The sequence below is a fragment of the Trachurus trachurus genome (assembly GCF_905171665.1).
Source record: "Trachurus trachurus genome assembly, chromosome: 22".
NCBI classification, from domain to species: Eukaryota; Metazoa; Chordata; class Actinopteri; order Carangiformes; family Carangidae; genus Trachurus; species Trachurus trachurus.
Genome location: NC_139907.1, coordinates 12151191 through 12174051, shown reverse-complemented (window position 1 = coordinate 12174051; position 22861 = coordinate 12151191). Strand labels below are relative to the sequence as shown.

At 37.9% G+C, this 22861-nt stretch overlaps 1 protein-coding gene across 1 annotated transcript; it reads left to right on the top strand.

Annotated features, from left to right (window-relative positions):
* The first annotated feature begins 315 nt into the window (after positions 1-315).
* LOC311005971 (uncharacterized protein) lies at positions 316-22861 on the top strand. The gene is made up of 41 exons (XM_083998572.1): positions 316-756; positions 2672-2878; positions 2959-3042; positions 3129-3233; positions 3333-3488; positions 3634-3777; positions 3980-4123; positions 4253-4372; positions 4457-4576; positions 4656-4697; positions 4846-4893; positions 4995-5021; positions 8925-8984; positions 9141-9284; positions 9445-12711; positions 13345-13443; positions 14069-14164; positions 14377-14427; positions 14689-14748; positions 15002-15049; positions 15405-15446; positions 15554-15601; positions 15705-15770; positions 15879-15926; positions 16023-16067; positions 16154-16195; positions 16274-16342; positions 16455-16496; positions 16617-16664; positions 16747-16791; positions 17475-17507; positions 17615-17662; positions 17749-17811; positions 17998-18042; positions 18192-18233; positions 18814-18861; positions 18986-19027; positions 19895-19936; positions 20016-20060; positions 20147-20179; positions 20314-22861. Exons 1-41 carry the CDS (start codon positions 747-749, stop codon positions 20394-20396), a joined length of 6051 nt encoding a protein of 2016 aa, XP_083854698.1. The 5' UTR covers positions 316-746; the 3' UTR covers positions 20397-22861.

Sequence of the window (22861 nt, the reverse complement as noted above, 5' to 3'; positions counted from 1 at the left end):
CATAGCTGGTGGAAGGAACCATCATATGTGCTGACGAGCAGTCAACAAGTTTTCATTTGTGTGTGTGTGTTATCTTGGCCACCTGCTTTGTTCCAGTTCGGTGGGCAGGTTCCTGAGCCCCACCAGTAGGGGCGCCCAACTCAGTCAACTGATCCCAGTCGGTCACACCCTCCAACCGCCAAAAAAGGCCTGCCATAGGGGCTGGTGTGCCGAGCTCAGGCTAAGAATAACCAGGCCTGTCCATCTGGGGGATGAAGTTACCTTGAAGCCTCCCCGTGCTCTACTCTGACCTATACCCATGTGAGGCACCACCAATAACACGGGGTGGGGTATTTTGTCTGCTCCCCCTCGCCCTGTCCAGCTCTGTGCTTAGCTTGGCTCTATCCTCCCTGCGTAGCTTTCCTTTGCTCTACCATCCCCATACCCCCCTCTGCAATGCTGCCACACTGGCAGCTCCAAATTCCCCAACACCTGTAAACTTAACATTTGGTTTTCCATTTTCCTCTTTTTTTTTCTTTTTTTTTGAAGTTCAACCTGTGGATTACATGCATCAAGAAACAAGCCTGTGATCACCAAGTGCAGATGGAATAATTTACCTTTTTTATTTTCCATTTTATTTTATTTTTACTGTCAAGTGGATACTGACAGGATTGGATCGATGAAACTGTGATTTTCCAGTCCGTTCCATATGAGGAGGCTTTGCCCCCAACTCAAAGGATTATACCTGAACTAGTCTCCATATCACCATGGCTGAAGGTAGGACTGTTGCACCTGCTTTAATCCTGAAATTATTTACATTTACTGTTTGAATGGCAAAGAAAGCCTTAATAATATATGCTCTGTAATAAATGGATGGCAATGTTTTGATAGGCTGCGTCTGCTTTGGAAAATGTGTTGAGGGTTGGTTGCTATAAATACAGGAGATCATGTAGCCAGTGTATTAGCAGTGCTCTCTTGTGACAGACATGGCTGCTGCTGGGGCTGACCTCTGGGTTTTCTGCCATAGTGCAAGAGGAACTCAGATTCGTGTAAAACTGCCAATGCAGTATAAAATAAAAAAATACTTGATTACAGATAATTGCATTCAAAATCTTATCTGTGGTATTAGTGAAACATGATGGAAGTATATGGTTCTACAGTGAAATAAACAGTCTATGGTTGAGTTGGGTTTAATTACAGGGGGGATTGATTTCAGCTCATAGACACCACTCTTCTTGAGGTGTCACAGGACAAACTGTGGGTTTAATTTGTATTTTAAGTTGTAAAGTTTGTTGTGGAGAGGGGAAGTGTATCATAAAACAAGAAACTTTATTAAAGTACAGTAGTTTAGTAATTGTACATAATTAGTTTCCAGACACTTTCTTTCACATTCAAGCTGTTTTGATAGACAATGTGTGACAAGTCTGTATAGGTCTTGAATAAGCAGTGTTCATGTAACGCATAATAACAACAACAGGGTTTCTGTCACAGTTAGTGAAAGTTTATGGTGAAACACTGACACCACCTGTCCATCCAAATAACTGAGTTAAAAGAAGGGCTGCGGTTTTTTTTTCTTACCATTTAATATGAGGAAGTGAATCATAATTGTGGCATGCTGAAAGTTCATTCACAGGTGTCTCTAACACCCTGGCACCAGGTCAATGTTTGAAAGTAGAGCAGCTACTCTCAGACTGTGTTGATTAATGTTACAGAGGACTTCATTAAATGCGTCACAAGCATTTTCCACTGTACTAAATAGATGGGAATCATGTGCTGATATATGTTTTTATAATTACATGATGACATTGGAACAGCTGAGTTTTTGGCTTCTCTGACCTCAGTCCCCAGATAAATATAGTTTGATTAGGATTCAGCACTTCATTAGTTTAATCTAATTCACATAAGTGGAAAATGAATGGACATGTATTCGTTACCCACAGAAATAGGATGTCATTAAGTCACTATGTAACATATGACTCAGGATTTAGATGCAGTGTGATGATATTGAGACATGAATTGTGACTATGGAGGATCATCATGTTTCCATACATAGTTATCATCTTACCGACACTTGAGCTCATAAACAATTTACCAACTTAAAGCGGTTTATTTTTTAATCTGCTTCAGCTTTTTTTATTTTCTGAACTTGTTGCATGTTGAGTACAGCAGTATAGTAGATGATATATCCAATATTCAAGGTAGAAATATTATTTCAGGAACTCCTGTTGTAACTTACATGGCTTATCAGTGCTCTGTCTATGTGTAGGATAATGACACCAGAGGGATATACACACAAATAAACAAACAGATTTTAAAGGTGTCTCCTATTTTATTATTATAGTACAGTGACCAAAATATGTGCTGAGGGAGGGGGTCATTTTACAGTTGAAAAATAAATCTGTGAATACTCGGTGGGAGAGACGCTGTTTAATTTTGACACGTGTGTTTGGCATTTGTATGCCATCCTAATATACATTTGTAATAAGCTAATACTTGCTGATAGGCCCTGCCAAGTAAGACTTTTTTGTGTTAAAGTAGATGGTGAGAACTGGGCTGAACATACTGATAATGTTCACAGTCCGAGTCAGACTGATGATTTATTCAAAACAAAACATAAAAAACTTAAATCAACAAGAATTTCATCAAGAGGAGATATTGATAAAAAATGACTTTGTGTTTTTTCCACACATAGCTGACACATCTGCCGCCCCCTCCTCCTCGGCTGATGGATCCAATGGAGCGGCGGCACCACAGACGACCTCCCCCAAGTCTAAAGGTCTGGGCCTCCTCGGGAAGGTGAAGGTGTCTGTGGAGCTGCTGATCGCTCTGGCTGCTCTGCTGTCCTGGGTAGTTGTGGGAGTGGTGATGTTTGACTTTGTAGAGTACAAAGCAGTCCCTGGTAAGTCACTAAATTAAAAGTAACACTAGTACGTCATCAGGTATGCAGTTATCAGAATTTGTTTGTGTGTGTTTTCACAGACATTCAGCAAATCATTACGGACCCTGTGCAAGCTGTAAATGACGCTGTTGATGAAGTATCTAGTCTGCTCAATAAATTCCAAGGTATCTAAGCTTAATAATCCATATGGCACGTTTTTATATGTTTATAAGCAAGTGTTAACACATAATTCTTCTTCCTGGGCTTTCAGAGTGTGCGCCTGATTTAAGCGACCCCATGTCTGCCGCCACGTATGCCGCTGAGGAAATATCAATAGCAAAAGATGGATTTGTTCAATATTTTTCAGATGAAGAAGGTACGACAGCTCACTCATTCTCAAAAATCATGCAAACCTTTTGGGAAAAGATACATTTGTTGCAAGCATGTCTCTGACAGTTCCTCCTTCAAAACACAGGAAACTTCTATCTCAGCTACATTGACCCTGTGGTCATTGGGAGACAAGCTTTCCATTCAACTAATGACTTCATGGGTGGAGTGATGGGCTCCTTCAGGGACACGCTGTGTGCTATTGTGGATACTGTGTTGGATACTATATCAGACATAAATAAAGGTATGTCTGTATATTATGATATTTTGAAGTTTGGTTTACCTTTTTTGGTATTCTGTGCTGATTACCTGAGTGAAAAAAGAGAATAATCTTATTTAAATTGTTTAGAAATTAAATAGAAATTTTACCTTATCTTTGTTTTTCTCAGGAATAATTGACCTTAGCTACATAGACCCTGTGGTCATAGGCAGAGGTGTCTTCAGTGTTACCAATGGCACTGTGGGTGGGATAGTGGGCTACATCCAGGACATCATCTGTGCCATCTTGGACAGTATACTGGATATAGTCAAAGGTAGCTACCTGTATTATATTGTATTGTTTCGTTTTCATGTCAAATTAACAAATTTAGACAGTATTGTCAGCTAACTGCAACTGTAGATGTTTGTTATTGTAGCGATAACGAGTCATTACTGACCCAAAGCTTTTGTTTTTTGTCTTCACTTGTCTTTTCTTCTCACTGGGGCACTGGCCTAAATGTGTGTTGTTCTTCTCAGGAACCACTGACATTAGCTTCATTGACCCTGTGGTCATTGGCAGAAATGTCTTCAATGTTACTAATGACTTTGTGAGTGGAGTAGCAGGATATATCAAGGATGTGCTTTGTGCAATCTTAGATGTAATCATGGACACAGTCAAAGGTACAGTATTAGCCACGTTTTTCAATCTTTCCCTAATCTGTGTGTCCCATTGTAATGTTAAGTAGCCTGTTAACTGCAGTTTTTCACAGCGAATATCATCCTAATTGTTTTGACTTCTCTGCTGACCAGGTATCCAGAATGCTGTGGGATTCAATCCCATGACGGTTCTGCAGAGAACAGTGGAAATCACCGCAGAACAGATAAGCATGCTCGTGAGCTACGTCTCCACAACTCTGTTCGGTGAACAAGGTCTGTTTTAACATGATGATGGCATAAAGTACGACAATAGAAAAGAGGCACATGAACTTATTGTGTGATGGGATTCATTTTCAGGGATTGTGCCAGAAGTGCCCATAGACCCCATGCAAGTAGTTGAAGACGCAGTGTTGGAGTTCACAGACAAGAAGGATTTGTTTGTGGCGTACATGTCCAGCATGATCGTTGGTGATCAAGGTATTACTATTGCATTTGTGCTGTACAAAATTATTTAAATCAAACAACCTCTTATGCATGTTCTCTTATATTGTCCTAGGGGAACCTGCCATGCCAGTTGTAAACATTGTGACTGAAAAAGGTTTCACTTTTTTTTATTACAGTTTTAAACATCTTAGAAGTGTATTATCAGCATAACTGTCATTCACTGTTTCATGTTCATTCAAATTCATGTACTCATTTGCGATAAACAATTATTTCACAATTGCATGTCTTATTTTTCTGTTCAGATGAAGCTGCAGCTTCTCCATCTGATGTAACTCTGGTGAGAAGAAAAGGTAAGCACTTACATGATTGTTCTATCTTTCTTTGCTGTCACATTAAAATATCACATCAAGCTCAAGCTACTTGTCTTTGACCGTAACTCTTTGAAATGTAGGTGAATTTCTGCCACCTTTTGAAAAAGGTAAGACAGTGCCATCATACATTGCTGATACTCTTTAAAATGTACACCTTTCGGACACATGTAATATGTGTTGCTAGCAAATAGCGTGCATAGACGTGTTGGATTTCATGCATGCCTTTACTTTTATGACCTGGTGTGAAGTCTGCCTTACAGTGTTATGTTCAGTGTAATACAACAACCCTGAAGTAATATGAAATTGTGTGACAGTTGTGTTTGAATGAATTACATTTGTAAATAATATAAAACTGCATGAATAAACAACATGCATCGTAACCACTGTACGTTTTTCTTGTAATGAATCAAGCAAGTTTTAACTGCATCTCTCCATCTGTTTATCACACTGGTCTTTTGTTGGATGTGACCATTTGTCATGCAATTAAGTTGTTTTTGTTCCATCATCCATCCATCATGTTTTGTGTCATTTGTTTAAAAGAATGTGTAATAGTCCTTTGCATTTACTGTGTTTTTTGTTTGTTTGTTTTTTTTACTTTGCATTCCTTATCTGCCCTCTCATTGTCTAAGCATCTTCTGTACGACCTTCTGTCTGTATTTAATTAATCTACCTACATTATGATACACTGTCTATATGTATGTACCTGGATTGTTTCTACTGAATGACGCGTGGTTTTGTGTGGAATTTTTCATTTTACCTTTGCATGGAATCATACAAGTTTGCACCACATCTCAGAAGTTAGAAGTTATTTTTGGAAGTGCTAATCCGGAAGCAGGAAATACAATGCAATGCTCTTTATTTTCTCATAGTCAAAGAAGCCCAGGAAGATATTTTAATAAGAAGTGTCTCATGGGAGACTGGATGCTAGAGACAGGCTAAGTGACAAGACAACTATGAATTCTACTGAATTCATTTTGGGGTATTTTCTTTTGATAATTTGTGATATGACATGTGATTTGACATTTATATCTCTTTATTAAAAAAAAAAGATTATTAATATACAGCTGAAATAATAAACAACTGCACATTTTTACTCCTGTTGGAATGATGTCTGGCAAAAATTAAGTGGCCAACAATTTCAAGAAATTATTTAGCCTTACAAAGAGTACGCTGAGAGATTAACACATTATTTATTGTTGCCTTGTAATGGGATTGGTTGACTGTAAGAGAAAAAAATGTGCTAATGGGAGCTTTAAGCTTATTTAACAATAGTATAGTTGGGGAAATCACTAACTGGAGAATGTGGTGTATACTATATGATGCTATGAATGGTCACTGCCATTGTTACCATTTCATCTCATCAAATTCCCCCTGTACCTTTAACAAGACTGGATGAGGATGTCCATGTAAAATACTCAAGTCAGATAGGAGACATGACATGACAAGGGTTGATGATACAGTTGCAGAGATTATGCAAGCTGCCAAAGATGAAGCTGCCTCTGCTGCAGAGCTAAGTGAAGACTCAAAGACTGAGGAGGAGGAGGCTGAAGTTGCCACTGAAGCTGCCAGTGAAACAGATGTACAAGAGGCCGAGGAGGACGATGGTATTCACATATTTTTTTTCTTAAATAGGCACATTCATTAGTCAGATACAAGATCAATAACAAGTATGGGCACTAAATCTGTTGATATCGCATCACTAGCAAAACATGTGGACCTGGAAGAAACTGAACATGAACCACCTCTGGAAGGCAAGGAAGTCCTTGTTGATGATGACAGCAAAGTGAAGGAGAGTTTAAAAGAGACAGAAAGGGTAGATACTGAGGAAGAGGGGGAAGACGAAGAGGAGGACATTGGAATAGAGGAAGCAGAGGAAGAGGAAGATGTTGGTGTCTTGGAGGAAGATGAAAACGAACAAGGAGAGGGGGGCAAGGAGAAAGAGGTGGTTGATGCAAAAGAGGAGGAGGAGGCCAAAACTGAAGATATGGTCAAGGATGAGGAGGAGGAGGAGGAGGAGGAGGAAGCCAAAACTGAAGATTTGGTTGAGGACAAGGAGGAGGAGGAAGAAGAGGAGGCCAAAACTGAAGATTTGGTTGAAGATGATGAAGACGAAGAGGAGGCCAAAACTGAAGATTTGGTTGAAGATGAAGAGGAGGAGGAGGCCATAACTGAAGATTTGGTGGAGGAGGACGAGAAGGCCAAAGCTGAAGATTTGGTTGAAGATGAGAAAGAGGAGGAGGAGGAGGAGGAGGAGGAGGCCAAAACTGAAGACTTGGGAGAGGAGGAGGAAAAAGCCAAAACTGAAGATTTAGCAGAAGAAGAGGAGGAGGACACCAAAACTGAAGATTTGGTTGATGATGAGGAAGAGGAGGAGGAGGAGGCGGCCAAAACTGAAGATTTGGTTGAAGAGGAGGAGGAGGAGGAGGAGGAGGAGGAGGCGACCAAAACTGAAGATTTGGTTGATGATGATGATGAGGAGGAGGAGGCGGCCAAAACTGATGATTTGGTAGACGATGATGACGATGAGGAAGAGGAGGAGGAGGCCAAAACTGAAGATTTGGTTGATGAGGAGGAGGAGGAGGAGGCGGCCAAAACTGATGATTTGGTAGACGATGATGACGATGAGGAAGAGGAGAAGGAGGAAACCAAAACTGAAGATTTGGATGAAGATGATGAGGAGGACGAAAAAGAGGAAATAAAAACTCATGAGGTTTTGGCAGAAGAGGAGATTGAAGATGAGGCTCCTCATGTAGATGAACTGAGAGAGGAGGAAAACATTGAATTAAGTGACACTGATACAAAAGATGAGTTTGAAAAAACTGATCAGGACGATCAAGATCTGCAAATAGAAGATGATACAGACTTAGAGGAGGAAGGAGAAAAACATGACAAAATAGAACCTGAGCTTGACTTTGATGACAAAGAAGAAGGCAAAGAGCCATTAGTCCAACAAGTGGATATTAAAATTCTGTCAGCTGGAAACCTCATAGATAATGTCACTGTTGTAGCTGTATCTGATGGTGATAAGGAAGAAATGACCAGTGACCAAGATAAATATTCTGACATCGTCGATCATCACGATGAAAACAACAACAACAGTGAGAGCAGGAAAACTGAATCCAAACGAAAGAGGAGAGGTCACATTCCCTTCGAGAAGCTCAGAAGAGTCGGATCCAGAGCTGCTCACAAAGAGGAAGAGCACCACCGCAAACTTGACAAAGGTATAAAACTCTTACCATTATCATCACATGTTTCATCAATTTCTTCATTATCAGGTAATGAAAATGTTTCTTTATGGTATGCTAACAATGAGAAATGTATGTGGAATGTCATATCGTGACGTGACATATTGAATGTTTTTCACCATTTGTTTGTGACTAAATCTGTTAAAGTCTAACAAATATTTATTTAATGACTGACATGACATGTCATATTTCAGTGCTTTATATTATTAACATTACATTGGTGAATTTATTTTGTAATGGTGTTAATCATTAAGTAAAAATTGACATAGCAAAGTCAAACTCATTTTGAATCAGGTGTTAATAGGAGGGTCTGATCTGACAACATTTTCTTTTGATGATTCGGGGAACATAAATCAACTCATCAAGGTGCTAATTTTGTACTAAGGTGCTTGACAAGTCATTGCCTGCTTAGGCATTGAGCAATTATTAGCACATAAAGCCACTAGATGGAGCTAATACGCTGAGAGAAACACTGAGTTTTTTGGGTGAAGAGACTATTTCATATATTGAGACTACTGTCCAATCTGTGCTAATTTTGTACCTATAAAATTAGTTACTGAACTAAAGCAAAACTAGACTATAGTCTGTCTGTTTTAACAATATGACATCTAGCTTGTGGTGTGGTTTTGACGATAGTGTTTTTTAGTGCCGTAGTGCTTCTAGTGCTTGTGAAAGCATGATTTGTCATAATGATTGTATTACAGGTCTGATTACTGGTAAGAATGCCACCATTGTATTCAATATTGTTTAAATACTGCTGTATAGTTCTCAAAGAGGCAAAGGAAAGGCATGCAATAAAAGAAGTTAAGGAGGCCATTATTAAAGGTAATCCTTTTTGCACCTTCACTTTGCTCACATTCAAATTTATTGTATGTGTATGAGATGTATTGAATTGGTACAATTCAGAGGAAACAAGAATTTGCTCAATGTACAGGGAAACGTGATAGTATATACCTTATGCTGATACATTGTTGCTTATAGACCTCAAAGCTGCAGAAACCAGGAAGGAGGAGAAAAAAGAGAAGGAAGCCAAACCTGAGAAAACCATAGAGATAAAACTAAAAGAAGAAAAGCTACAGACAAAGACCAAACCTGAAGCAAAACCCCTTGAAGAGAAGCCCAAAGGTAATTACACAAATGAAATAAGAATTACAGCTGTGTAAAGGGGTGTTTGGCCTGTTGTAGTAGAAATCAAGAAAATATGTAACACAATGCTGACCATGAAAAACAAAACACTACACCTGCTTGTTAAAGAGATCTTACAGCACATTCTGATTGCTTTCAGAAGAAGAGGTGGTGAAAAAGCTTCCGAAGGAGAAGAAAGAAGTCAGGAAACCTTCCAAAGATGAGAAGAAAGTCAAGAAACCCCTCAAAGAAGAGAAAGTGGTGACAAAGCTCCCCAAAGATAAGAAGGAAGTCAAGAAACTTCCCAAAGAGGAGGAAGATATTAAGAAACCACCTAAAGCATTGAAGGAAGCAAAGAAACCTCCCAAAGACGACAAAGAAGTCAAGAAACCATCTAAGGAGAAGAAAGACGTCAAGAAACCACCTAAAGAAGAGAAGGAAATCAAGAAACTACCTAAAGAAGAGAAAGAAGTCAAGAAACCACCCAAAGAAAAGAAAGAAGTCAAGAAAACACCCAAAGAAGAGAGGGAAGTCAAAATACAACCCAAAGAACATAAAGAAGTCAAGAAAACACCCAAAGAAGAGAAAGAGGTAAAGAAACCACTTAAAGAAAAGGAAGAAGTCAAGAAACCACCCAAAGAAGAGAAGGAAGCTAAGAAACCAACTGAAGAGGAGAAAGAAGTCAAGAAACCACCCAAAGAAGAGAAAGAGGTAAAGAAACAACTTAAAGAAGAGAAAGAAGGCAAGATACCACCCAAAGAAAAGAAAGAGGTCAAGAAACCACCTAAAGAAAAGGAAGAAGTCAAGAAACCATCCAAAGAAGAGAAAGGATTCAAGAAACCACCCAAAGAAGAGAAGGAAGCCAAGATACCACCCAAAGAAGAGAAAGAAACCAAGAAACCACACAAAGAAGAGAAAGAAGTTGAGAAACCACCCAAAAAAGAGAAGGAGGCTAAGAAACCAATTAAAGAGGAGAAAGAAGTCAAGAAACCACCCAAAGAAGAGGAAAAACTCAAGATACCACCCAAAGAAAAGAAAGAGATCAAGAAACCACCCAAAGAAGAGAAGGAAGCTAAGAAACCAACTAAAGTAGAGAAAGAAGCAAAGAAACCACCAAAACAAGAGAAAGAAGCGAAGAAACCACCTAAAGAAAAGGAAGCCAAGATACCACCCAAAGAAGAGAAAGAGGCCAAGATACCACCCAAAGAAGAGAAAGAAGTCAAGATACCACCCAAAGAAGAGAGGGAAGCAAAGAAACCACCCAAAGAAGAGAAAGAAGTCAAGATACCACCCAAAGAAGAGAAAGAAGTCAAGATACCACCCAAAGAAGAGAGGGAAGCAAAGAAACCACCCAAAGAAGAGAAAGAAGTCAAGATACCACCCAAAGAAGAGAAGGAAGCAAAGAAACCACCCAAAGAAGAGAAAGAAGTCAAGAGACCACCCAAAGAAGAGAAGGAAGCAAAGAAACCACCCAAAGAAGAGAAAGAAGTCAAGATACCACCCAAAGAAGAGAAAGAGGCCAAGATACCACCCAAAGAAGAGAAGGAAGCCAAGAAACCACCAAAAGAAGAGAAAGAAGCCAAGAAACCACCAAAAGAAGAGAAAGAAGCCAAGAAATCACCCAAAAAAGAGAAGGAAGCCAAGATACCACCCAAAGAAGAGAAAGAGGCCAAGATACCACCCAAAGAAGAGAAGGAAGCAAAGAAACCACCCAAAGAAGATAAAGAAGTCAAAATACCACCCAAAGAAGAGAAGGAAGCAAAGAAACCACCCAAAGAAGAGAAAGAAGTCAAGATACCACCCAAAGAAGAGAAAGAGGTCAAGATACCACCCAAAGAAGAGAAAGAGGCCAAGATACCACCCAAAGAAGAGAAGGAGGCCAAGAAACCACCCAAAGAAGAGAAGAAAGCAAAGAAACCACCCAAAGAAGAGAAAGAAGTCAAGATACCACCCAAAGAAGAGAAAGAGGTCAAGATACCACCCAAAGAAGAGAAAGAGGCCAAGATACCACCCAAAGAAGAGAAGGAGGCCAAGAAACCACCAAAAGAAGAGAAGGAAGCAAAGAAACCACCCAAAGAAGAGAAAGAAGTCAAGATACCACCCAAAGAAGAGAAGGAAGCAAAGATACCACCCAAAGAAGAGAAAGAGGCCAAGATACCACCCAAAGAAGAGAAGGAAACCAAGAAACCACCAAAAGAAGAGAAAGAAGCCAAGATACCACCCAAAGAAGAGAAGGAAGCCAAGAAACCACCAAAACAAGAGAAAGAGGCAAAGATACCACCTAAAGAAGAGAAGGAAGTCAAGAAACCACCCAAAGAAGAGAAAGAGGCCAAGATACCACCCAAAAAATTGGAGGAAACTGAGAAACCACACAAAGAAGAGAAAGAAACCAAGAAACAACCCAAAGAAGATAAGGAAGCTAAGAAAGCACCTAAAATAGAAAAAGAAGTCAAGGTACCACATAAAGAAGAGAAAGAGGGTGTGAAGCCCTCTAAAGAAGAACCAGAAGCAACAATACCTCCCAAAGAACAGAAGGAAGTCAAAATAACAGCCAAAGAAAAGAAACAGGTGACAAAGCCCCACAAAGAAGAAAAGGGTGGCAAGAAACCTTCCAAACAAGAAAAGGAAGAAGTCAAGAAACCACTCAAAGATGAAGAGAAGACACATCCAAAAGAAGAGGAAAAGGTACACCCTAAACCATCTAAGAAAGAGACAGGACCAAAACTGCATCATGAGGAGATGGTAGAGAAAGAGACTAAACCTAGAAAGGAGGAGAAAGAAATTCAGAAACACAAAAAGGAGAAAGAGGGAACAGTAATGGCGAAACCTTCTAAATTAGTGACAGAAGTTAGAAAGGAAGAGGTGGGAGACAAGAAGCCTTCAAAGGTCAAGTCAGAAGAGAAAATGCCTTCTGATGAGAAGAAAGAAGCAAAGAAGCCATCTAAAGAAGAGACAATAAAGTCTCATGAGGAGAAAAAGTCTCCTAAAGAAGACAAAGAAACAAAAGAAAAACCAGAAAAGATCTCCAAAGTTAAGAAACAACCACTGAAACCTTCTCAAGAGGTGAAGGAGGAAGAGAAGCAAGAGAAGCTTTCCAAAGAAAAGGCAGAGCCAAAGAAGCCCTCTAAAGAAAAGCAAGAACCAGAGAAACCAGAGGAGAAGGAACCTATAAAACTGTCTAGAAAGGTAGAAAAAGAACCAAAGAAACCTACCAAAGAGGAGACAGAACAAAAGATACCATCGAAGAAACAAGAGGTACCCTCCAAAGACAAAAAAGAGGTCAAGAAGATTTCTAAAGATGAAAAGGAACCAAAGAAGATCTCTAAGGAAGACACTGAGACAACAAAGCCCTCTAAAAAGGAGAAAAGGGTCAAGACAACTCCTAAAGAAGACAAAGTACTTGCCAAGAAGCAAGACACAAAGACAGGTACATACAGTAATACAATAATACTTTTAAGGACTTACAGTATACACATACATACTAAGGTCCACTGGGCACCCACTTGAAGCAGAAGTAAGCGATCCGGTCGTTTTGGCTAACTTCTTGTCAGCCGATGGAGTTAGCAGTCCCCGCCCTCGTCCCTACGTCACCACATTCACGCACATCCCTTGGCTGCACACACAGAGAGGACCCATTCTCTCTCCTCATTGGATAAAGGTTGTAGGATACAAGGAAAGTTTTCTCCTCAGCTTACAGCAGAGCAGAGTGACTGACAGACCCGTGTTTCAGACCAAACACTCTATAAAAGTGATTACCGTCGGACTATTTAAGACTTATATTAACACAAATATTCTGCTTACTTCTGCTTTAATTCCTCAACAAGACAAAGGGTCTATACTTTATACCAAGCCAGTAGTTTTGATATTGCCATACTTTGATACAGTACATTCACAGTTGTCATAACAAAGTGTCAGTTACTTTCCATGTGGTCACTTACAGACTGGAATCTAAAGAAGGCTAAATAGATTGATATGCTTCATTTTCTCAATAAATGACATGGTTACTTGTTCTTGATTATTAATGTGTAATGTATGAACCAGTTTTGACTTTTTATTTTAGATGCTGCCAAACCCAAAGTTGCTGCAAAGAGAATCAGAATAGTCAAGAAAGAAGTTGCTTCAGTCCTGAAGAAGGAACACCTTAATGCAACAAAAGCAGGTGAGATTTAAAAGAAGAGTGAGATGAAAAAGAGAATTTCAGCAAAAGTGGACAGCATAACATAAAGACTAATCTCACCACAAAGAAATGTCAGCTTTCGTCACTAGTCAAAACTACTTTTAAGAAGTTGTGGGATGAGCAAACATAGCATGTGACTGAAGGTCAGGTTCTGTTGGTTTCAGATCACAGACTGTCCTTACGGTAACAAAATAGTGTCTTTAATAGCACATATTAAGAAATGGGCACTTTAGACCAAAATTCATTCAAAATTTTGCAGTTAAAGTTAATTTTCCAACATAACCCAGCCAGCACACCCCACGTGGGCGTCACTCTTTTTCCCCATGTGGGGCCCACAGAGATGAAGGGCCCTTATTGGGCTTCATATATGGGCAAAAATATTCTTCTGGGATGCCCATGTGGGGCCCAACACCAATCCATTTAAAAGCCCACTCTGAGCCCAGTTGAAGCCCATGCAACCCAAGTAAATCCCATGTGGACATGTTGGCAGGGAATTGAACACTTTAGTATTGATTTAGTATGAAATTGTGTGAATAAATTGAAAACAACAACTCACTAACTTAGCATCATACCGTAACTGTAACATTATCCTCTTGTTTCATGTCAGCTGAAGAACCCAAGAAGACTGTAAAGGTGTTGAAAGCCCCTAAAAAGCAGATTGTTCCTATACTGAAAAAAGAACATGTGAACATTACAAAAGCTGGTAAGTATACTGTGCAACCCCACTGTGTATTAACTTAAATCCACAGCATGTTGGATGTTAAGATGCTCAAAACATACTTTTTTTTTTAGCAGACTGTCACAATGACTTAGCTTCCATTACATGTTGCCAATGCCTTCAGTAATGCAGTATGAATTATAGTAGATGCAGAAGATGATATCATGGATTATATTTTAAATGTTATCCTGTAATAGAGGCTCCTGAAGTTCCTAAGGTCAAAGCCAAAGCAGAACCTGCAAAGAAGGGTATTTATGAATATTTATTATCATTTTTACCTTTGAAATGTTGTATAATCTGATACTTGTTTGGCTACTACATAACCTAATTATACTTTGGCCTTATGTATAAATAAATATGCCAGTTGGATATTATGCTTAATCTTTAATTTTTGGTCCTTTGCCCTTTTTGTGGAACACACGGTGATATTCACTATCATGTGTCACATAACTGAGTATTGCATACTGCCTTAAACTTAAAGGTTTTTTGATGTTATAACTTGTCACCAGTGGCAACTCACAAGGCACCCAAGAAGGAACCAAAGCAAAAAATCAAACCTGTAAAACCAGGTAATCCTACAGTCTAACCCATCTGGTTAGACAGCATATTCCTCTTTCACACAGAGAAGAATATACGGAAAGACATCCCAACTGAAACAGAGAGGCTTAAATAAACATCTCATGTCAATATCCAATATAATTCTCATACTGAAATATAATATAAAGTTATTTGTTAAGGTAATACTAACAACTGCTCAAAAAAAAAAAAAAAATTGTGACTGTAAACATGAAAATCTCACATTTTCACTTTATTCTAATTCAGATATTGATGCTGTGAAGGAAAAGGAAAAGCCAACCCCTGCAAAGAAAGGTAGGGTTTAAAATAAATAAGTTATTCATCAATAATAAAATGTAATTTTAAGTATAACATGAAAATCATATGTTCTGCCATAAAATATGCCTCCAAACCAAAGCTCAAAACCACACTTGTCAAGAAAGATATAAAATACTGTTATACTGTATTCTATAGTTTACATAGCCTAAAGAATGTCCCTGATAGCTCCCCATAAAAAACGTTTCTCATGAAGAAAATAGACATAATTACAATCTGAGCGCCTATTATGCATGAAACACTGAACAGGAATGTGCCACATTTACATAATGCATATAATTAAAAAGCGGTATGACTGTAATGCAAATGATGAACACTGTGTTTTCTCCCACAGACGTTTCAAAGGAAAAGGCCAAAACAACTCCTGTCAAAAAAGGTAACATTCACTTTATTACAAACTGCAAGGTCGTGATGATTGTCAATTATTAATTTCCGTCATGAGAATGAAACAAGCTCATTGTTGCACTGTGCTTTGATACACAGAGGCTGCTGCTCCAAAAGAAAAGGCCAAACCAATCACCTTGAAAAAAGGTAGGAATGGTGGATGTCTGATAAGCAACATAACAAACAGACTACATCTGGAGTTGCAATCACATATTCAGTGTGTAATTTATTCCCAAATATTTGTTCACAGAAGAGGGCGCCGCCAAAAATGCCTCTTTGGTTAAAGAAAGGGTGAAAATAGTGCCCATGAAGAAAGGTGATCTTCTGTCACTGAATGTATTTTATTGCTTTAGGATTCAAATTCCATGCTGTAGGGAGTTGACCTAAAGATCCTAAATATACAACTGGTCTTTGGTCTTTTCAGAGGTCAAGGTGCCAAACGTGAGAGTTAAAGCAGTCTCTGCAAAAACAGGTACAGCACACTCAATATCTCAGGTGAAAACATGACACCATCAAGATGCTTTAGTTTAGCATTTTACAATACATTCAATTATGTTTTCTTTTGCAGCTGAGGTTTCAAAACAGAAACACAAACCAGCTGTTGCAAAGAGAGGTAAGACTGAGTGACGTATTTATCTTCATAGTTTCAGTGTCATCTTTGTCTTTTTGTGAATGACAGTCTCAAAATCTCTGAAACAGAACCTGCTCCTCTCAAGACAAAACCAGCCCCAGCTGTCAAAGGTAAGATGAAGCTTATGAGCTTTTAGGTTCATGGTTAAATAATTGAACAATTCACTGTCATACTGATGTCTCTTACAGAGACAGAAGCAGCACATAAAAATGCATCTCTAACAAAGGATAAGGTGAAGGTGGTGCCACTGAAGAAAGGTACATCTGTTACAACTATTCTCCCATAATCTCCCATAAATACACATAGTTTTTTTTTTTAAAGATGTATCTTGCTTACAAACCTTTATTTGGTTTATTCTCATTGTCTTAGTGCCTGTAACTCCAAAAGAGAAAGTCAAACCAGCAAAAAAAGGTAGTTGCAGTGAACATTTTACAAGTCAAATATCATGGAGGGCTTAAAGAGACTTAATTGATCATTTTAACCATGCACTGATATTTTATTGTTTTTGTTGTTCTTATTCTTTGCTTTTAGAAGCTAAAGTTCTCAAGGAGAAGGCAGAGCCAGTGACGCCCAAAAAAGGTTTGATTTTCTATGCAATTGGGTCTTTCATTTTTGACATAATTTCTTAATAAATTCTAAGTAGGACTGTTTGTTATTGTAGTATCTCTTACCAAGAAAACTCCAATACGGGCTGAAAAGAAGAAAGGTACATAGCAGAATTATGTGTTATACTGCTCTTATGTAGTAAAAAGCCTTTTAACAACACCGCAGCAGTCCAGTCTACTGTAGTAGATGCTAAAGATTAATGATGATAATGACTCAGCTGAAAATGATTTTTTGTTTTAAACCTGAATTGATGTAAAATCAGTAAATGTAAATATAATTTGAGGATATTTTGAGTACTTTTCTTTATTGTGAATACCCAAAGGAATTTTTCCATTGGCGTTGTTGTGTGATAACTGTCTTCTCTCATTTTCAGTTTGGTCATTTTTACATTTCTCTACAAGCTGACAAACTAGTTTTTGCATTTATCCCAAATAATTCTTTTAAGGGACAACAATTTTTGAAGAAAAAAAAACAAAAAGACAAGACCACAAGAACTAAATATTTTCGAGCTGCATGTTTTCCAGGCAGCAGAGAGGAAATGCTTTCTCTACGCTTTAAACTGCATTGCATCAGTGTGAAAAGCTTTCCACGCTCGTAGCTTTTCAAACACAAATGTTCATGTTTGAACGTAACGCTGTTGTGTAAAAAAGAAAAGACAAAACCCCCAAAGAAAGCGGCTGATTAGTCACTTTTCATTTCTAATACACATGAAAATTACCGTATATCCACATTTTTAAGAAACATGATGTAAAACTTAACTTATTTTTCCTTCTTTGCCTTCAGAACCTGTGGCCAAACCAGCTCTTTCCAAAAAGGGTAGGCTAATGCAGATACAATATAGCTACCCCTGTTGATTGGCAAAACTATAATTAATGGAATTGGAATATAATACTGAAAAGTATTTTATCTTGTCTCATACTCAGAACCAGATGTTACAAAGGAGAAGCCTAAAGCTGTTCATGAAAAGAAAGGTACATCCCATATATCTTGACAAGAAAAAGAAAACTTTGGTGCCTCCTTCAGATTTGTCATGTTGTTCTTGTTGAATTTGAATCAGCTCCTACTGAAGCAGAGGCTGAAGCAAGAAAGGAAAAAGTCAAATCACTGCTAAAGGAGAAAGGTAGACAGCACTGCCATCTGCCTGTAGATGACATGCTACAGTACAAGCATTATCTTTATCATTTTATTACATAGATTTAGATTATAACTATGTACTAAGGTGTATTACTAAAGCAATCATGACCAGACAAGACAGCATAAGATACTTTCTGAGTGTCTTCAATTGCCTATATTTTTATTCATTCAGAGCCCAAAGCAGCAGAGGAGAAAATCAAACCAGCTGTTAAAAAAGGTACAAAAAAAACATTTATCTCTCACATTATCATCATCATCATGTTTGGTGACACGTATGTGGTCGTTATCTGTGTCAGTGGGGCATTAGCCTTTATTGTTCTGTAAATATCTGCCAAGCATGATTTTAAATATGACATTTATTTTCAGCTATGTTGAAAGAAAAAATCAGACCAATCCGTGTGAGGAAAGGTATATCAGTGAAGGATCTGATTGCTCAGCAGGGAACAAGCACTTTGCCCATGAGATCAGCTATAAATGTGCATAAAATCCTGCACAATAACCAGAGAGTGATTTCTCTGCAGCAGCTGCATGGCCAAACAGCTGTTCCCATACAGTCATCCTCAGGAGTGCTGAATGCTTGTTTAGACAGGTGCTGCATACACTGATTTGGTCAGGCTTTTATAACTGGCTTCTAAAGCTTAGACAATGAAGACAAAGGCCCACCAAACACTAACAATGTGCTATAAATGTTGACATGTGTGGATCATGTCTAGATGCTTCAAGCCCAGTCCTTTGCTCCGCAGACTACACCTCAACGAAAAAGACGTAGAGCCTATAGCCTATATAAAGAAGCATCTCACAGAGTCAGAAGCATTGACACAGAGCAAACAAAATCCATAGAAATGGTTTCCCAAGATAGATTTTAATGAGATATTTACTTTCTAATACTGATAATAACAGCTTTTTAATTGTACATACAACACGCTCTGTAAGATGCTTATAGTAATCACCTTATTGTCAGTTTCTGACCTTAGTCTTCTTTTTCCAGAACTAGAGACTCCTAAAGAAAAGGTCAAACCAGCTGCAGAAAAGAAAGGTACAGTGCTTGGTACAACGACAGTTATTCATTCTCACATTACCATTGTTTACATATTACTGCTATTCCTAAAACTAAAAGAACTGTTTGTTGTATCACATACATTTTCTCCCTGGTGGTGCAGCCATGTTGAAGGAAAAGGTCAAACCAGTCCATGTGAAGAAAGGTACATTAGTCGTGCTTCAGTAGAGGCAGCACTACATATAACCAGTAGTTGTAATCTGATTACTGCTTGTAATCTGTTACAATATGAAGGCTGCTGCTAAAGTAGTAGTGGTGGTGTCCCCAGACTATAGTACCAGCACTTCACTTATCACCATAAAAAACAATACAATATTATATGGATTGATTCTTTATAAGTCTTAGTTTTGCAGGCAGTTGATATATTAATATCAATTTCTATTGTCTGTTGGAGCAACTTTGTGGAGTTGACTACCGTTTTCTGGCAAGGCACACTTTATACAGGATTTAGAAAAAGTTTTAAAACAAGTGCTCATATGTGTAAATGAGTGATAAAGCCATTTATAAAACTTTATAGTAAAATGTAGTATAACCTAAAGGTGTCTTGTTGGAAAATGGTGTAGACCTGGCTCTTGGTTGTTCATTTATTTGCTTTTTCTTGACCATCTTGAGTTGATAATTCAGCTACGGCCTTCATGCATGTTTTATATGCTGAAACTAAAACATATGCAAGACAGAAAATTCATTATTAACTGCACTCTAGAGCCAATGAGCCATTAAATCAGGAACATTATGTGTTTCTTCCCTGCAACAACACACCCATTGTTACATACATTGTTTGATTTGTGGGAGAAAAAAAAAAGGTTTCAAAACTAAAGGTTAAATCATCTGCAACAAAGAAAGCTCCTGAATGCAATCAGCCTCGATAAAGATACAGTATAAGTATCATCAGTAAAAGAGTGAAAAATGTGCCCTGTGAGGTAAAAACACACCATCACGTGTCTGTGAGTCACCTCCAGCAAACTGTTTGAATACTAAATAGTCATTATCAATCTTGTGTTGCTTTTTCCAGAGGACAGAGTTCTTAAAGAGATACAGCCGCCTGCAAAGAAAGGTAACTTGTGTGTCCAGTTATTAAGTTGTTTGAAATGCATCAATGTAGCTTGATTTACTCATTTCTGCGTGTGTTGTAGAAAAATCAGTTGAGAAGAAAGCAGCCAAAGAAGAGAAAATTAAAGGTATTTTATGCATGTGCTGTGATTTAATGTTATATATGAGTGCACATTCGGATTTTATGGTTAACACTATGTTCTGTTTTTAACAGCAGAGCCTGCTGTATCAGACTTTCTTATGGACGGTGAGTGCAAACTGCCTTCTCATAACCAAAATATCACACAAGTGTCAAATTTCAAACTCAGTCATGTCTCCGGCTGCCAAAGCTGGGCGAGGAACGACCTGTACTGATCTGTGCTGCTGTGACTCCCTCCACAGACGAGCTGCCCTACTTCCAGTGCTTCTTTGTGGATGAGGACGAGGCCCAGTTCCCGTTCTACGCCTTCTCGCCGCTGATTTGAAGCTTCAGTCTAACTGCAGTCTGAGGTTTACAGTGTAACCAATTGCCTGATAACGACAAGGTCACATCAAACCCTGTGCCGCTGAAACACGGCCACTGTTCACTGTTGGTCTGCAGGAAAAAAAAAAAAAAAAGCCTGGACAGCAGAGGATGATGGGTGATGGACCATTATTTTATTTCCAGATTTGGTTGAGCTCTCGTACCAAATACATGCAGCTAATGTCATTCCTTTCCTTTTTTTTCTGATTTTTTAAAAATGTTTTATTCAGTTCTTTTAGGATTGTTTTTACATGGAACAAAAGTGTATTAACCTCTGAGGATCATTTTATTTAGATACTCAAAGCAACATACACAAATCTTTGAAAAATAATAATTTACCACTCATTTCATTTTCTCATGATGTACAAAGAAAACTTGCATAATGATGTAGTTTTTAAAAAAGTAGTAACATGTTTAAAGATGGCCACGATCACTAATCCATGGCTGACAGAGGTTCACTTCCTCTAAGCCCATGTTTACTTGAAAAGTGGTTTGTACATTTAATTTTGATGCTTGTTCATTTGTGTAGTTTTTCCTCATTGCAAAAAAGTGTAACACCATACTCTTAAGCCCTTAAATGCACAATTTTTTTGTTTATTGTTTATGCATATTTCCGTAAATCTTGCTATCAGTTGATTCATTTCAACAAAACTGACTCACACAAACACAAAGGGAATCAAAGCATAATACAAAAGATACAGCACCAATTTTTTTTTTTTTTTGTATATTTATTTGTTTTGTTTTTCTTTAGTCTAATTTTCAGTTTTTATTTTGTTTTCTAAGGAATGACTATATGCACTGTATAAGAGAGCTCCCAATCTTACTGATGAAACACTACCTAACATGTTGACATTTAAAGTCTTATTAAACTTTGTCATCTAGACATCTGGCACCACTTCCTCATTTTGACATTGGTGCTAATGAGAAGCATTGCATTGCCTGAACTCTCAGGTTTTGAGGTTCAAGATAATTTTTACATTTGAATCGTTTCTACAGTGAAGTATCAGATTCATTCTGTTATTACACTAATGACCAAAACACACAGTGACTGACTTTGGTCGTTGTCCATGTGCACAATGTAGAAACTTGACATATTCTGGAAAAAAACTTTTAAGAAGGTTGAAGAACAGCAGAACAATCATAGAAAATACTTCCAAGTTGACTTTATAAAAGTTTTCTAAAGTTATATTGTGTATTTCCTGTTGCTGGCATTGCATAATATTATTGCATATCTCATTATGACATATTAAAAATGCAGCATAATATAAACAGGATTTATATTATACAGACGTTCTGTACTTGAGATGTACAGGCAGGCCTACGTGATTGATCAGATTGATTTCAAAAACTGATACTGGTCTCAAAATCGAAACCAAATCATGTATTAGAAATCTCTGAAAAATTACACATAGACCTTAGCAAAAGTGTTAATGTGATTATGTTTAATGCTAAAACACAGACATCTTTGATTTTAGCTGCTGATCACGTGATCCCGCTCTGAGTTGTTGCAGAGGGCGCCACATGTTTGGGCAGATGATCTCAGATGTAAACTGGCACATTAATTCTCAGTCAGCTTATAGCAGCTGTTGATTACATATGGCTCTTTACATTTTACCCCATATGCTGCATAGAAGACAGTTATAACAGCTTGCAAAGCTAATCTGAGTCCACGTTAATGTATTGTTATCTTATTGAAATTATATGAACACACACTTTTTAAGTCCATAGATGATGCATACGACAATCTGCAGCTCACACTGAGCACAGGCTCCAGGGACTGTTGTGTAACAGCTGGAGTTTTATGACGATGCTCCATTGTCACTGTTAAAGTTGTGGGTAAAGACACTCCCTTGTCTTTACATATTTCTACACGTGATTGGATTTTTTTTTTGTAAAAGTGACGTATAACTAAAACTATTTTTAACAGATGAATGAATTCGTCTTAGACATGTTAATTGAATTGTGTGAAAAGACTCACTTTTACCCAGTGAATATGTGCAATACATAAATATTTGATAATCTCAGTGATGAAAGCACTGTATGTTTGTCTGACACTTGAAATGTGCATGATGTGTGTGTTTTTATTTTAAATTTTCAAAATGTTTATATCATGTTTTTTTCCCCATCCTGAACTTTGAAAATGGCAACACTAAGTACTTGAACATATGAACCCAATAACTGACATTTAGCCTCCGTGTAGTGTTGCTAACATCACATAATTATGATTTACATAACTGTAATTAAAATCACCTCATTGTAAATAGCTAAATGAATGGGAAAAATAGAGTAGAGATTTGTTGAAAATAATGTTTTCAACCATTACTACTGAAACTGCTCTGTACCCTCAAATCACTTTATCATTTGTCATTTACACACTCACTATGTCTGTGAATAGTAGCAATTTAACATTAAAACATAGAAATGCAA